At 37.8% G+C, this 17,070-nt stretch overlaps 1 protein-coding gene across 14 annotated transcripts in view; it reads right to left on the reverse strand.

Moving 5' to 3' along the window:
• Positions 1-8,982: 8,982 nt before the first annotated feature.
• The window catches only part of LOC131326207 (uncharacterized), a 32,522-nt gene continuing 24,434 nt past the window's right edge, over positions 8,983-17,070 (reverse strand). For 13 of the 14 annotated variants that reach the window (XM_058358892.1, XM_058358883.1, XM_058358893.1 and 10 more), the window contains 8 exons: positions 15,926-16,370; positions 15,724-15,815; positions 15,027-15,576; positions 14,623-14,758; positions 14,299-14,340; positions 9,828-9,993; positions 9,629-9,712; positions 8,983-9,539 (listed from right to left, as the gene is read on the reverse strand). In XM_058358892.1, coding sequence (XP_058214875.1) covers positions 9,399-9,539; positions 9,629-9,712; positions 9,828-9,993; positions 14,299-14,340; positions 14,623-14,758; positions 15,027-15,576; positions 15,724-15,815; positions 15,926-16,370 — 1,656 coding nt within the window. In that variant the 3' untranslated portion in view covers positions 8,983-9,398. The remainder of the gene's footprint in view (positions 9,540-9,628; positions 9,713-9,827; positions 9,994-14,298; positions 14,341-14,622; positions 14,759-15,026; positions 15,577-15,723; positions 15,816-15,925; positions 16,371-17,070) is intronic. The other variant, XM_058358896.1, reaches the window with a different exon arrangement.

The raw sequence follows: 17,070 nt of genomic DNA on the forward strand, positions 1-17,070 counted from the left end.
AGCCTCCGTTGCGATTGATAGGGAATCTAGCCTGACAAGTCTTTGAACCGGATTCTGAAGACGTTCCCAAGTAGGTTTGGCTCTTCCTTTCGGTACTCTCTTGTTTGGTGCAATAGTTCCAAACTAGACAGTAAAGTAATTGAAAACTCAGTGACGTTCCTGCAGCAACAGTTAATTGCAAAAAAAAAATGCAATGTACATGTTATCGTCGTTGGTGTCCTCCTAAACTCTACAACTAAAAACGAGTCTGTCTCATGATGTCCGGACGCTGCCAAAATCCTTAAATTTATGTTCGATGGTATATCCTTGTTTGAATCGACTAACACTAAGAGATGTCAAAATAGTCTAAGTCTTTAACTATTCCATTCTCGAAGTTTCAACTTTTGGAGTCGGAACAACTCGGTATAGATGACGTGATACTGGAACCGGGGTGGCGTAGGCGACACAGCGCCATAGCCTAATGGTGTACGTGCTTAGCACGATAACCAAGGTGGTTTAAGCATCATGGCATTCTCTCCGTTCCTTATTTTCTGTTTGAAACCTCAATCGGGCATTAGACAATGGTTTAGAAAGGTTTGATTTCCCAAAGTCTTGCTAATCTAAGGACTTTGAAAATTGATACATTCATCATCGAGATGCATGACTTTTCATCGGGCCATAGCAGCATCCTAATAGGCATAAGACAGGCTTGAAAGAGAGACAATCTAGAAGCTGCCCTAAACATGCTCCTACGCAAAACAGTTTGTATGTACAGTGCATGCGATAGGAAAAATAGTAACACGTAGACAGTATATGGGCGTTAGATGCAAGTAGATCTTACCCTGTGGGTACCTGTCTTAGTTTTAAGAATTTTATTGCTTTGTATATGCAAAGGCCGGTTTTGGTTTGAGGGGGTTCCTCAGACTAAAGCCAAGATATACCTCTCGCTGTCCGCGTAACCGCAGAGCAACAGTCGAACGGTAGAATGACTTATCATCGTCGAATGTTGTTGGGTGTTTGGGGTCCCCGGGCTCCGGTAAACCGTGTCGGATTGCCAAAACACTCCAACGTGGCTATCCAACATCGATGCAAATGAGATGCTAAAGAAATTGATTAATGGAATAGAATCGTAAATTCGCAAATGCCGTTTCAAATTTGGCTCTCTTTATTAATCAATACTTAGAGGAAACTACATGAGAGAACAATCAAAAAGCCCCAGTTAGGATGGCCGAACACGTGGTCTTGTTAAATCACCAATCCTTTCACTACAAGAAAAAATATGTTTAGTAATGAAAAAGTGGCGACAAAATTTAATTTCGTCGCTAAATGAGTATATTTGGCGACAAAAAAATAAATTCGTCACTGTTTTGATAACTTCCTTGACGAAATTATTTTGTCACCAATTATAACTATTTAGCGACGAAAAAGATATTTTTGTCACCAAAGGCTCCTATTTGGCGACGAAATAAAATTTTCGTTGCCAAAAGAGTAAAAAAGGAGACGAAATTATTTTTTGTCGCCAAAGATAACTATTCCGTGACGAAAAAAATATTTTGTCGCCAAATGAACCAATTTGGTGATGAAAAATATTTTCGTCTTCTTTTTACGTTTTCAATGACGAAAAATTTATCCTTTGGTGACGAAATTTATGAATTACGCTTTGTCACCAAATATATTTCGGGCATAACTCTTTGCTCAGAACTCCGATTGAGATAATTTAAATTGGGTTTGAACAATAACATAAAGAGCTACGACTTTCATGTTTATTAAAATTGCTAATTTTAATGTTTAATAGTTCAAAATGTCGTTCAAAATATATTTTAATGTTCAATGTATGTGTTATTACTACTACAAAATGGTATAAAAATCACGGTTCAAAAACTAAAAAGATCTCAATTTTTGTAAAAGCGTAATAAAATGTTATGGACTATAGTTTTAATCTCAGTTATACGAAAAAATTGAGATGGAAAGATTTTTTAATCTCAGTAATCGAAAAAGTGAGATTGTAACTTCAAGAATAGATCTCATTCTCAAAAAACTGAGATGAAAAGATTTTTTAATCTCAATAATCTAAAAGTGAGATTGTAAATTAAAGAATAGATCTCGTTTTTGAAAAACTGAGATAAAAAGAACTTTTAATCTCAATCATCTAGAAACTGAGATCGTAAGTTAGAGAATACATCACATTTTTTTTTAGACTTGAGATGAAAGCTCTTATATAGGAAAAGTTGAAAGTCGCTTACCTCTTAATCGACTACGCGCGCAATATCCCTAAATAAATGTCACTCTCAACCATTCTACAAAAAAATATTTCGTCAAAAAATGGGGTACTTTCGGTGATGAAAATATATTTCGTCACCAAATGGATACCTTTGGTGATGAAATTTATGAAGGTTGCGTTTCGTCGCCAAATGTATTTCGAGTACAATTCTATGCTCAAAACTCCATTAATTGAGATAATTCAAATTGGGTTTGAACAATAACACAAAGGGCTACAACTTTCATGTTTATCAAAATTTCTAATTTTGATATTTGAAGGTTCAAAATGATGTTCGAAATATATTTTAATGTTAAACACATATGTTATATATTAAATATTTTAATTATATATTGAAAAGTGTGTGTGGTGCAATTGGTTGAAGTTTCTATGCAAAACTCAAGAGATTTAGGTTCAAAACCCAGCAGGATAAATGAAGGGGGATTTTTTCCTTTAGAAAAACGCCACTTTTAATCTCAAATTTTTCAAAAACTGAGATTATTACTCTCTAAACAACCACAGTTTTATAATGAAACTGAGATGTTGAGCTATTAAAAGTCACGATTTTGTCTTTTTTAATCACAGTTTTTATGTTTTTAGTCACGGTATTAATGAGTTTTAATCACGGTTTTTATCCTGTGGTTAAAAGATAGAGACTTTTAGTTACACCTTGATAGACCACGGTTTTAAATGCGAGATTAAAAGTGAAAGATCACACCAAATAACCGAGGTCTTTATCTATTTTTGTAGTAGTGTATATATTAGATATTTCAAACATATGTTGAAAAGTTTGTGTGGTGTAGTTGGTTAAAGCTTGTGTGCAAAACTTAGGAGACTCGGGTTCGAAACCCCGCAGGAGCAAGAAAATGAGATTTTTTTCACATATAAGAATGTCTTTCGCGACGAAAAATTTCGTCACTGGGTCACCTTTGACGAGCCAAATGGAATAATTTGTGACGAAATTTTTTGTCATCAAAAAAGCACAAAAGGTAACGAAGAAAATTTCGTCACCAAGTCATTTTTCCGTGACGAAATTTTTCGTCACCAAAAGGCACTATAGGTGACGAAAAATAGATTTCGTCACCAGGTAGGAATCCTCGACAACCTTTAGTCGACAAATTTTTTTTCGTCACCTATATTATTTGTGACGAAAAACATACAATTTGCGACGATTTTCATTCGTCACCCAATGCAATTTTTCTTGTAGTGTTTTTTTAGTAGCGCGAAACTCACTATTTTGATAGACTTTTGTGAGATTGTTCTCAAGTGTATTAAAATCTAAGTATAGACCAATATTGATTTGATATTCCCCAGCAGAGTTGCCACTGTGGGTAGCATGCCCTTGGAAATTTCGGTTTCCAAAGTAAGGGCCCGGATCGAGGGAGCGCTGGCGGGACAAGAGCTCAAAATATAGAGAGTCGCCACTTGGGTTTGAAGGTTCGACACCCAACGAACTGAATTCGAAGCGTCTGTCGCTCTGTTTGATTTGAAAAAGTGAAAGTACCAGTCCATCATAACCATATCTGGGTTCGGAAGCCAAGTTATGAGAGGGGAAGAGTTTTAAGACACCCCTCTCGCCCAATCCGGAGATCGATCTCTTCTTAGGCATTTGTGAAAACATTTGCGATTCTGTTTGATTAATCAATTCTTTAGCTAATTAGGGCAGTGAACAGTTTAATGGGGATTAAAGTTGTAACATGATTTGCAGGATGTGATGGATAGCATGCTCGCTTATTGAAACAGTTAGTATAGGATGAAAACAGGCTCCTGTGGGAGTTTAAATAGGCTGAAAGGCTGCTATTTTGGAGTGATATGTGCAGATGGAAACCAGTATGCACTGATCAAATTATTGCATGCTGACCAGACCTGCGCACACTACTACAAGACCCGCACGCGCCAGTAAGCCTAAGCCTACAGCTCTTATTCTCAACCCTCTGGGCTCTAGAAGGACCAGTGCACACCCAAGACAAACCAAGTAGTTCAAGTAGTTATAATATACAGTTTAAAGGTTGAAAAACCCTACAAATTAACAAAATACCCTATAAACAGTGTGGGGACAAAACAACGGCCTAAGGCCAAGTTACCCATGCAAGGCCACTCACTGGTCCGAGACAGATCGGCGTGCGCGCATTGCGCCCCGGCGCGCGCGTGTCTAAACCATTTAATCAGTGTTTGGTTTACATGTTTCTGAGTTCTGGAACATATCCAGAATGATCCCAAGGGTACTCCACAGCAGCAGATGTGCATATTGAAATACAGCTAATAGTTCTAACAAAGGAAAGCAGTAAACTAGTTGTTAGCATGCTTGCAGTGACCTATATCCAAAGTAAAGCATAAAACAGTAGGACACCAATCCCCACGCAGACCTGCGCGCGTAGCCACAGAGTGACGCGCGCTTACAGAGGACCTGTGCGCGCTGGTTCCTACCACGACGATTTTTGAAAACCTTCTAGCTTTAGGGCCAAGACTGGTATTGATTACCAGTCTTGACCTTGCTAGCCCCCCTCAGGGATCAGAACAGAAAACAATAGGTATGCTATACCTAGATTGAGTTTGAAAGAGGTTGAGTTTTGAGGTTTGAAGCTTGATTGAAGTGTTGGAAAAAAGGTTGAGGTGGAAGAACAAGCTATGTTCTTGGATGCTTGTTGCTTGGCTTTGTAACCCAAGGTGTATGAGTTTTGATAAACCTTGGAATGAATTTTTGTCTTTCTTTTTAGGAACCCTTTTAATGGAAGATCAATGGGGGGTATATATAGGGAGAGAGGAAGGTAGATATGGTGCAAAGAGAGGAGCGCGCGTACCACCCACTCACGTACCACCCACTCATGCGTTGGTCAACGGTCAAGTTTTGACCATTGACCAACACCTGTCAAGTTGATCTACGTGCGCAGGCTCTCAACCAACGCGTGCCAGTAGGGTTTTTGGCTTTTGAAATGGCTTCGGCTAGATTAGGTTCAAGGGTTTTGCAAACACTCAAAGCTCAAACACTTGACATTCCCGAGGTGTTCTTGATCCGTTTCATCATTGGGGAATCAAATACTATAAGTAAACTAATCTGGAAGCCCAGATTGGGGTGTCTACAAGATGACATTTTGATCACTGGTAGTCTTCCCTCTTATATTACTGAGTTGGTTTCAGTCTTGAGCTCCAAGTTTGTGATGAAAGACCTTGGTTCTTTGAGCTATTTTCTGGGCATTGAAGTTCTTCCACATGGCAATAGCATTATTTTGTCTTAAACCAACTATGCTACTGATCTGTTAGTTAAAGCTGGAATGTTGGAATGCAAACCTAGCTCTTCCCCTTCATCATCTAAACCTCCAGTTTATGATTCTGATCTAGAGTTTCTTGATGCTCATTGGTTCAGAACCATAGTAGGATCTCTTCAATATCTCACTCTTACCAAACCTGAAATTTCATTTGCTGTCAACCTAGCCTGTCAGCACATGCATTGCCCCAAACTCAGTCATTTTGTGGCTGTTAAACGTATTCTCAAGTATATTAAAGGGACACTTCATCAGGGGTTGATTTATGCTCCAAGTCCTTTAGTGTTAACTGCTTTTTCGGATGCCGACTGGACAGGTGATAAAATAGACAGGAGATCCACCACTGGTTACTGCTTATTTCTTGGTTCCAACTTCGTCTTTTGGTGTGCCAAAAAGCAACATACAGTAGCTAGGTCTTCCACAGAGGCAGAGTACAGAGCTCTGGCTCAAACTGCTACCGATGTCACATGGATTCAATCTCTTCTTTTGGAACTTGGTGTGTCTGCATCTTTACCTCCTACAATCTGGTGTGATAATATGTCTGCTATAGCATTGGCTGCTAATCCCATATATCATGCACGCACCAAACATGATGAAATCGATTATCATTTCATCAGAGAAAAGGTCTTATCCAAACAACTTATGGTTCATAATGTGGGTACTGAAGACCAAGTTGCTGATATTTTTACTAAATCTTTGTCTACAGCTCGTTTTCTTTTCCTCAAAGACAAACTCATGGTTGTGGACACATGCATGAGTTTGCAGGGGCATGTTAGCAAAGGTCATTAATGTGTATTAAGTTTATGTTAGTGTTAATCATGTTGGTTAGTTAATCAGGTTTAGTAGTTGTTAGTCTAAGCAGTTGTTAGCTAATGCTGAGCTGGCAAGATTCTTTTAGAGATAGACTGTGTATAAAGTGGTGCACGATCTCCTTTTGTAATCAGTTGAGAAAAATACAATTCAAGAGATGCAATCAAGATTCTTTCTCTACTCTTCTGTTCTTCTTCAGATTAGGGTTAGGTTTCATGTTTTCCATAATAAGACTACATTGGAAGAAAAATTATATATGCCTTGTCTTTCACATACACCTGAAAAAATGTGTTTACGTAAAAATGTGAATTCCTAGTTATTTTTTTTGGCCAAAGTTTAAGAGATTTCATTGATAACCAAATAGAAACATCAAAGGGCACATCCATCCTTAGACAAAGGAGGGAATAGCCAATCAGGTGGATAAGCTTCCCAAGTAGAAAGATCTATACCCCAAACCCCTTACTTGCTAAAGAGTGAGCCACCCCATTAGCATCATGCTTACTAAGCACACAAAATGAAACCACATGCCATTCTTTGAATACCTTCAATAATGACCTCAACGCTATGGTGAAACTTGCTAAAGAGTGAGCCACCCCATTAGCATCACGCTTACTAAACACAAACGCACACGAAATGAAATTACATGCCATTCTCTGAATACCTTCATCAATGACCTCAACGCTATGGTGAACCATGATTTCCTTCTTGATCATACAAATGAGATTTAATGAGTTCCCTTCCACCTGTAAATTTTCAACCCCCAAAAGAGATGCAAACACAATCCCTTCACGAGCCGCTATTGCTTCAACAATCAGTGGGTCTGTCATTCCCTCGAGAGGCATATTTCTTGCTGCCACGAACCTCCTTCTTGAATCCTGCAATCGGGTGAAAGGTTTACATCCCATCAAATTGCTTCAAACTCCATGAGTACCCTAATGCTCTACCCCAATATCATCATGTTAATAACACTTAGTGTAGTTTAAGTTATTTTGGTTATGGTTCTAATAAAACCCAAAGGCTTTCACATGGAAAGAATACATATGTGATGCCTAAACATATGTCTAAAGTTGTTGGAAAAGTTGAAAATGTCATTTGGCTGAGGAAATCGGACTAGAGGACTTGTGCGGATTTGTATTCCAGCCCTCTAAATAACACTTGATCATCCGGAGGAGTTGATCTTCCCTTTTAAAACCTTGGTCTTGCATCTATAGTCTAGGTTGACTTCATTGCCTATCTTGTACCTAGAGCTATGATTTGTGTTTTTTTTTTTAAATTTGTTTTTGTTGCTTAGTTTCTTAGCTCACTTGACTTATTCAAAAAAATCCTTTTTTTTTAAAAAGAGAACACGTGCAAAAATGGTCAATGTGTGGGTTGAGGGTCAAAATCAATGTTTAGGCTCTGACAAGATTTTCCTACACCGTTTTTGGGTTCAAGCGAATTTTTCAGTGAGGATAGGGTTCCAACGAGCTTTTTATGTTGAGATAAATGGCTAGGATCCGAGCCTAAACCTCTAATACCCAATAATACAAACCTAATATCTTACAAAATTCCAGAGAGAGAGTCACAAAATGGGATACAAAGAGTCCAAGCTCTTGATAATTATATTCAAAATGATTATAAGATACCAAATGAAGGACTCATACATATATATTTATAGACCACTAATACTAAGGACACAAAATGACATAAACACCCTAAATACATATACCATACCATGAAATCTATCTATCAATGCCCTATGGAAATGTCTTGGAGGCTTTAAAAGCCTCCAATTTTCCAATTTTAAATGTTTTTTTTTAAAGCCTCCAATTTTCCAATTTTAAATGTTTTTTTTTGCTCGGCAAATTGAAGATTTTATAAACTCGAAAGGGGTACATCGAGAGAAATCCAATAAGCGAAAACGCTTAGAAGATACAGAAAAACATAAAAGCAAACAAGAAAACAAAAGGCCATCCAACAGAGATTTGGCCATCCACTTTTTATTTTTTGTTTATATGCTTTGTTTATGTATAGGAGTATCCAATGATTTTTCAGGTGAGAATAAATTATATACACCTGCATTGTAAACATTTGTTTTCTTAAAATTAATTACATTGCGCAACATCATCAAAATAGTGGTTTCCATAAATAGAACATGGTGACATGACACAATATGAAGTAATTGATTTAATGAAAACAAATGTTTACACCGGTGATGTAAATAATTTAATCTACAAGTTAAATTTCTCATCTTTCTTTTTCTTCTTCAAGAGAGAATACCTCACCAATATGGAATAACACCCCACTATACAGCTATTGCGAGGATTCAACTTTGATCCTGACACTTAATGGTAAACAATCCTTCATAAAATCAGGGGAAAACACTTACCCAGGTACTTAGTTTTATAAACTTCACTAAATGTGAAACCAACAAGTTAGACGAACACGTAATATCACTTGGATTTCCGTAAGGATCCATTTGATTAGAAAGAAATTAATACTAGAGAGTGAAAATGAGAGAAAATCAAGCAAAAGAAAAGAGAGTTTATTTTCTTCCACATGTTTGATTAAAGTGAAAAGTTTGTAAGAACCTCACAAGATTTTTTTATTTTTTACAATTACAAACTTACCCGTAATATATAGTAATATGGATCTTGGTAGGAAAGGAAAAAGTGGCGTAATGGGAAATGTCACAAGAGGTGACAACTTTCACAAGGGAAAGTTTTTTCGTTGTGTTCTTAGAAAGAAAGTGGCTATGAAACCATGCATAAATGAATTGTACAAGAAAATTTACTTTCTACATTTTCATGCTAATCAAATACCTAAATAATGGCAAGTGGAGTGAAGTGCAGTTGGTGCCTCTCTTATATTCCTAGGCACATGGGTATAGTTCGATTCCCATAAGCCCAACCCCAATCCCCCCGCCCAAAAAAAAAAAAAAAAAGTCCCCTAGATAGAGTAGATAAGTTTAACGAATGAAAAAAAAAAAAAAAAGAAAAAAAAAAAGCCCTAGATAGGTCTTCTTTTTTTCCCCATCATATGGACCATAAAAGAATGAGCACAGTCAATATCGTCGCAACAAAATCTGCATAATTGAATGGGAGGAAAACTCATTTTTCAGTAATCTGATGTCGCAGCCCATCATCATCCACTTGAACACAATAGTAGAGCAATGCCAAAAAGATTAGGAAATCTGTTAACATGAGGCCCAGCATATCAAAAACAAATTTAGGAGCAAATAATCCCCACACCTGCAGCAAAATTCAACAGTAGGCTGTGATGTGATACACAGACCAGTACAATTGTACAAATATTGTATGAAATTGTGGTCTAAGAATACCATGAGGTGACGTCTTTGAATTGCAACACATAACATCGTGAATGTGGCTGTGGTGGCGGTGATGAGTCCAAACATCAGATACACCTAAAACATAAAGATGAATAAACAACTTACAAGTTCAATCACTGCAGCATGTCCAACACTATGGGAAGTACAAGACTCCATGTGAAGAAAAATATGATCTTAAACGTAAACTTACCTGACATAATTGCATGAAAAAGAATTCTTTTCGCTGCCCACCCATACCAGATGGAACTTGTTGTATAGCAAGAAATGGAAGTCCAAATATTGGTAGAATATGAGAAAAACCAAATGTATCAATACTAAGAAGAATAGCTTGGGGAACGAGGATGAATTCTTCAAACCTGAAAACGATGATTGAGAAACTCGGTTGAGATCAAGGTGAACTGCTGGACATCTACTCTACCCTATGAGAAGTAACAAATAGAAAATTATTTTGCAATAACCAGATGATCTTTTCACCGTCCTTTCTTTGCTTGATCAGTTTCTGGACTATTTCTCATCTAAGCAGGATTGTTATTCACTCCTGGCCAATAGCGAATGCAATGCATGACCAGTGGGAGCAGCCCACTGCACTTTCCAATAATTTTAGTTTTACCCCTTAATTATAAAACTCATGACAATTGGAATCCCATAATACACGTTTACCCTTTTATTATCACTTACATCCCCTAGTATCTTTGTCAAGTTTCTATAAAAGTTCTCTAAACTTATTTGTTTACATATAGACCAATTGTCTTTACATATATTCTGTTCGACCTTGTCCCACATTGGTTAAATATAACTTCCAAACCTAGTATAAGAGTCTGGTGACCTCTCCACTAATTACTAATTACCAATTGTCATGTGGGAGTGCATAAGCAAAGGGTATGAGAAGGTGCATGGTGGCTTTGAATTTGGTGACCTTAACGAAGGTGGTAGGAGGATTTTAGATTTCGCAATAGTTTTTGACCTTATAGTTGAGAATACTCTATATAGGAAGCAAGAGGAGCATTTAATTACCTTTCAGAGCAGAGCCAATGGAAGTCAAATCAACTATTTTCTTGCTAGAGGTGCAGACCGCTTGACATGTAAGGTTAATCCCGGAGAGTGTCTAGTGGCAAAATATAGACTTTTGGTGTTAGATATTTGTCTTAAGGGGAATAATAGAAGGAGAAAAGAAACTAGATGCCCACAAACTAAATGATGGAGCCTAAGAGGGGCGAAATTAGAGGTATTCAAGGAAAGAATGTCCCAAGAAGTACGGTGGGGAGTGGAAGGCGATAGTGACAATATGTGGAATACCATAACTGACGGTATTAGAAGAATATATCAAAAGAAGTTATTGGGGGGTCGAAGGGAAAAAGTCCACTTTCTAAGGAGACATGGTGGTGGAATGATGAGATTTAAACTATGATAAAAGCCAAGAAGGAATGCTTTAAAAAGTGGCAAAATGACCGGAATGAGAAATTTTTTCAGGATTATAAGCAAGCTAGAAAGGAAGCTAAGAAAGCCGTTAGGGACGCTAAGTTGAAAGCCTATGAGAATTTCTACGCTAGACTCGATAGTAAAGATGGAGAAAATATTATTTGTAAACTTGCCAAGCTGCGAGAAAGAAAAGCTAGAGACATTTCTCAAGTTAAGTGTATAAAAGGTATTGATTCGGTGGTGTTGGTGAAAGACGAGGCGATCAGGGATAGATGGAAGTCGAATTTTGAGATGTTAAACGAGAAACATGAAGGAGGCTTTGGTGGGGAAAAAGTGTATGTACCTGGCGAGAACATAGAATATGAGTTTCATCGGAGAATACAAAAGTTCAAAGTGGTTAAAGTTTTGAAAATGATGAAACTGGGTAATGCCTTAGGACTAAATGGTATCCCTATTGAAGTGTGGAAAAGTCTAGGTGACTTGGGGATGACTTGGTTGATGAAATTGTTCAACAAGATTATTATGATTAGAAAGATGCCCGACGAATGGAGAAGGAGCACCTTAGTACCTATCTATAAGAATAAATGAAATATTCAAAGTTGCAACAACTATAGAGGTATTAAATTAATGAGTCATGAAGTTGCGGGAAAGAGTTATTGAGCATTGCTTGAGGATGGTGACTACGGTGTCAGAGAAACAGTTTGGGTTTATGCCTGGAAGATCAATCATAGAAGCTATCTACCTATTAAGGAGATTGATAGAAAAACACAGAGCAAAGAAGAAGGATCTTCATATGGTTTTCATAGACTTAGAAAAGACTTATGATAGGGTGTCTAGAGATATCATATGGTGGGTTCTGGAGAGAGAGAGTGACCAAAGAGTATATCGAGGTGATTAGAGATATGTATGAAGGTGCCGTCACTGCCATTAGATCACCAGTAGGGGAATCGAGTGAATTTCCAATCACCGTAGGATTGTATCAAGGGTCAGCCTTGAGCCCGTACCTCTTTGCCTTAATTATGGATGAATTGACTAGACAATTTTAGGAGAATATCCCATGGTGTATGATGTTTGCAGATGACATTGTCCTCGTAGATGAAACCGCTAAAGGTGCTAATACGAAACTAGACATTTGGAGGGAAACATTAAAGTTAAAGGGTTTTCGGATAAGAAGGAGTAAAACTAAGTATATGGTGTGCAAGTTTAGTGGTACCAGCAGTGCGCATGAAGAAAAAGTAATGATCCAAGACCAGGAGATACCAAAGAGTGATCATTTTAGGTATTTACGCTCAATTACTAGTAGAGATGTAGAGATTGCCGATGATGTGACCTATAGGATCCAAGTGGGGTGGCTCAAATGGAGGAGCGCTACTGGTGTACTATGTGACAAGAGGGTACCCATAAAATTGAAAGGGAAAATTTTATGGAACTGCCTTATGACCAGCGATGCTTTACGGGACAGAATGTTGGCCTATTAAGAAACAACAGGTGAGCAAGATGAGTGTAGCGGAAATGAAAATGTTGAGGTGGATGTGTGGTAAGACTAAACGAGACATGATTAGAAATGAAATGGTTCGTGAGATGGTAGGTATAGCACCTATAGAGGAGAAGTTGAGGGAAAATAGGCTAAGGTGGTTTGGGCATGAGAGATGCAGTAATTAAGAGAGCGGATATGATAGCTTTGGGTAGCAATGCTACTGGGAGGGGTAGACCTAAATTGACATTAGATGCTGTTGTGCGCAAAAATATGAGAACAAGTGGCCCTTGATAGAGCTCAATGGAGGAAAAGAATTCATGTAGCCGACCCCGAGTGATTGAGACATAAGACTCGGTTTGGTTTTGGTTTTGATTTTGAGTTTGATGCTTTAACATGGTATTAGAGCTAGTGATGCAGGGAAGCGTGTTGAAAAAGAAGAACGATGCGACAAAGACAATCACGAACAAGTATAAACTAAAGGTACTCTATGTACGAACACACAATTATAAGAAAACTTCTCAAATTTTCATTAATCAATCATAAACAACTCCTCTTGCCCTAAGGCTTACATCCTTATTTGTAATAGTAGCATACTAGCATTACTAAAATACTAAAAAGAAAAGAAAACATATGGAAATAAAATCAACCCTAATGCTTCTTGACCAAGCACATCCTACATAATAGGAATACTAAATCGAAACAAGCTAGGAAACTTAATACTTCTAGCAAATCTTGACTAAAATAAGAAATTCCTACTAAAATACTAAATTTGAAATAATAAAATAGAATTCCTAGATTAATTAGAATATTGGCCTGCATCAGCTAGGTTTACGAAGGCTTTTAGACAAGATTCCGTCGTTAATCGTTGGTTCCCTCTTTGTTTGTCATTGATAGTTTATTGTCGTCGTACTTGTTGAATCGGTTGGTTACCTCACCACGTGCAAGTCAGGGGTCGCACGTGCGGGGGAGTGTTAAAACTTGTCCCACATTGGTAAAATATAACCTCCAAACCTAGTAAATGAGTCGGGGCGGCCTCTCCACTCATTACTAATTGGTTTTGAGTTAGGATGCTTTAATATATTCTAGCAAATTTTACGTTTTAGGTTCCTTTCTTTTTTATGATTATAGTTTAGTATGAGTAAAAGATAGAGAATTCTAAGACCATGTTAATGGTGACCCCACCGAGCAAATTCATAGCTTTGCCACTCCTCCTGGCCCTACGAAGTTGATTGGCTTAGCAGTAAGCTTACAGGTTACTATCTTTGACAAGAGAGAATCAAAAGGATTTCTAAGGCAGTTCAGATGTCCCCTAGCTTGCTGTTGGAGAAAGAATGTGGTGTTGGGACCATGGCTCTTTTCTCCCTTTAAGGTCACTGATCTTGATGTTCTTCCAGGTAACCACTGTAAATTCATTTCACCATTTTTTTTTTGTAAGTACCATTTCATTTCATTTCACCATTTTTGCACCAGTAATCCTTAGGATTACCCCTTTGGTTCTGCTTTTTGTATGAAAGGGTACACCCTTTCTGTTACTAGTATAGTAGTATCTCATTGATTGTTCTACCGTACTCTCTCATATTTTCAACAAAAATGAAAGTGGAACCAAGTACCAAGTTTTTCAAAAGATCAAGGCTATAGGAGGGCTGAGGTATTAGTCATTGTCTTGCCCAACTGCCATAGTTTAACCGAATATGCAAACCAAAAGAAAAAACAAAGCCGTGTACATATATGATATGTATATACCCAAAGGAAACAACACACTAACCCAGTAAATGCAGCAGCATAATGGAGGCCATCAAAAGCACACCTGAACAAAATGTTGCGATGGGTTAAAGAAATATAGTGTGCAAGAGAAGTGAGCCACTTCCAGGGTAAGAAACCAAAGAACTCATCAATCAACTTGTAATAGTAGGAGTATAAAAAAATATTGAAGTACTACTGGAGGTTAGATCTAAAATGAATGACAAAACCCCTTGGCCCATTCTTTAAAGCACCGATAAGACTAGCAATGGCTCATTTAGCAGATATGTAAAAGTTAAGATTGAACTTTTTTTTTTTGTCGATCGGTAATTAAGACTGAACTTCTTACCAGTGACCACTGCAGAAAAAAAGGCACACAGCTAGAAGGCTCCATTGTGTAACAGGGAAAGAATACAAGGACAAAGTTTGGAGATGGCTATTTTCGGAGTCCTGTTCCAAACATTCCAATCTCATTATGCACCAACCTAGCAAAGAAATTCTTGTAAGTACCAATCAAGAGCTCAAAATTACAGTGCTTCAATATTTTAAAAACCAGCATATCTTTATCTCGTGAAAGAAGCCTAGAGTGAGAATCGTAATATTCAAATGACTATAAAGCATGCTATTGTTGCTAATGGAAATTTAATGCAAACAGCTATAAAGACAAGACAGTGACCTAAACAGTCATTAACACAGAACTTGTCGCTCAAGTATAATATGACAAAGACTTTAGGTGCGATGAAGAGAAAGCACCTCCAGCCATGGATGCTAAAGCTACCATGGGTCCTTGTCTTCCAGATAGAATGATAATCGTTGAACTCCATGCGGATAACACGGCTACTATTTTAATGACCACAGTCTCTTTCCAACTAGACGTTTTTTCTTCACTGAGAAATTGAAGAAGTGCCAGGGATGACAGTTGACCAAAACCAATCATATAGATTACTTTAGGAATGTAATTTCTCTGTATGTCTGTGCGCATAAGAGGCAGATTAAGTAATTTACTTTCCGAGGTCCAATATGCTGCAATGAGAAGGTAATTAAAGATCGTTCCTCTTATAACATTTTTCAAAAATCTCCTGCACGAGCTGCGAGAAATGCTCTCATGCAGCATGTAGGCCAATATGATCAGAGCTAGCACTGGCAGGAGTTCAGCTATATGCCTCCAGAAAGGATAGCTCTCAGCAACAGCAAGCATCCATGAAGGAAACACGTCTGCTAATCCTGAACTGACAGCCTGCTTTGATAGCCCAAGTTCAATACAAAATCTGAGGACAGAAATTAGGAGAACAAACACCAAAGCCTGCAAGTACGATACCAAGAGTAAAATCATATCAGGGTGTCGTCGAAGAAAGAAGATAAGAAAGAAGATAAGGTCAGTTATATACTTGCAAGCAAAAATCGATCGATAGTAAAGTTACTGACAAAGCTACAAGAGCAAAATTCTTACTTCCAGTTGCATCTTGATTTTCGTTATTGAATAGCGTAATTTGAGCATTGCAGTTGTGGCTACAAGAAAACCAGCAACTTTTCCTTCTTCCACTAAACCCACAGGTTTTAAATTGAACACAAAACACAAAAAATATGTCATTAAGGAAAGAGAGTAGATGCATCCAAGAAACCATGTAAATCTCTAGAGGGTCAGAACTTACAAATGTAACTATTTGAAAGGAAGCTGCATGCACGTATTGCCACTATCAGACAGGAAAGCATCAATCCATAGGAAATCCCCGATTCGACATGGGAACGAACGTAAACTCTGCATAGTTTGTTAAGCCATCTGATGCAAAGCACATGGACAAGAAGTGAAATCAACATTACCCCGAAACCAATGCTCATAATCTCCAAATTGAACTGGGTCCATTTCGAACGTGCTAGCTCCGCAACACTCGCCAGGAAACTTAAGTACGCATCGATTTGCCTCTTGAGATCAGGCAATGATACATGACAGCTTTCACTTTTTTCTGACACTAAGTTCGTCACAATTTTTGACCAATTATCTGTTGCTTGAGCATACATCGCCGATAGATGCAGTAAGTCTTCATTCGAAAATCCAATAACAGATGAAGCTGAATAGACATCAATGTATCTTTTTACCTACAAAGTTCGTGCAATGCTCATGAAAAAAGTGGCAATATAAAATTGGTGAGTTGCTTGAAGCATGTGCAGCGAGCTAACCCAAACGAATCAATGAGGTGATGTGATTTGTTTTGCACTTGATTTGTTAATGCTTAACCACGAGTTGGCACCATTCGATACCTTGCAGTGAAGATGAAATTCAACAGAAAACACTATTATTGAAATTATGCGGTTTTCGTTGCCTAACAATTTTAATGATCTAGGACCGGTTGTCAGCAGCAGGAGCTTGGATAAGCACAGATATATAACATGAATAGGGCGCATCTGCATCAGGCTACTGTGCAACACCCTAAACATTGGTACGAATACGAGTACTAGGGAACATGCAACATTGCATTATTTCTTGCGAAGCATTGAGGAGTTCCAACACAGATGCAGCACATAACATGACAATTTTCCAAAATCAAGGCATAACACTGCAGGAAGTAATATACATTCTTACATGAAATCAGCCCAAGCATATCAATTAATCTTCTATTCTACAGTAAAAAGGTTGGAACAAATCAACCCATTGTCCTGCTTTGTTATGTCCTGTAGTCTGTCTCAGAAGATTTTGTCACAGACAACACATCATCTGTTTCTACTTGTTCTCTGTGTAATTTATGGACGTATGACATATCTGTTCCCATACAGCAGGTGTTTAAGCATCTTACCCATT

The sequence above is a fragment of the Rhododendron vialii genome, chromosome 5a, assembly GCF_030253575.1.
Source record: "Rhododendron vialii isolate Sample 1 chromosome 5a, ASM3025357v1".
In the NCBI taxonomy this organism is placed as follows: domain Eukaryota; kingdom Viridiplantae; phylum Streptophyta; class Magnoliopsida; order Ericales; family Ericaceae; genus Rhododendron; species Rhododendron vialii.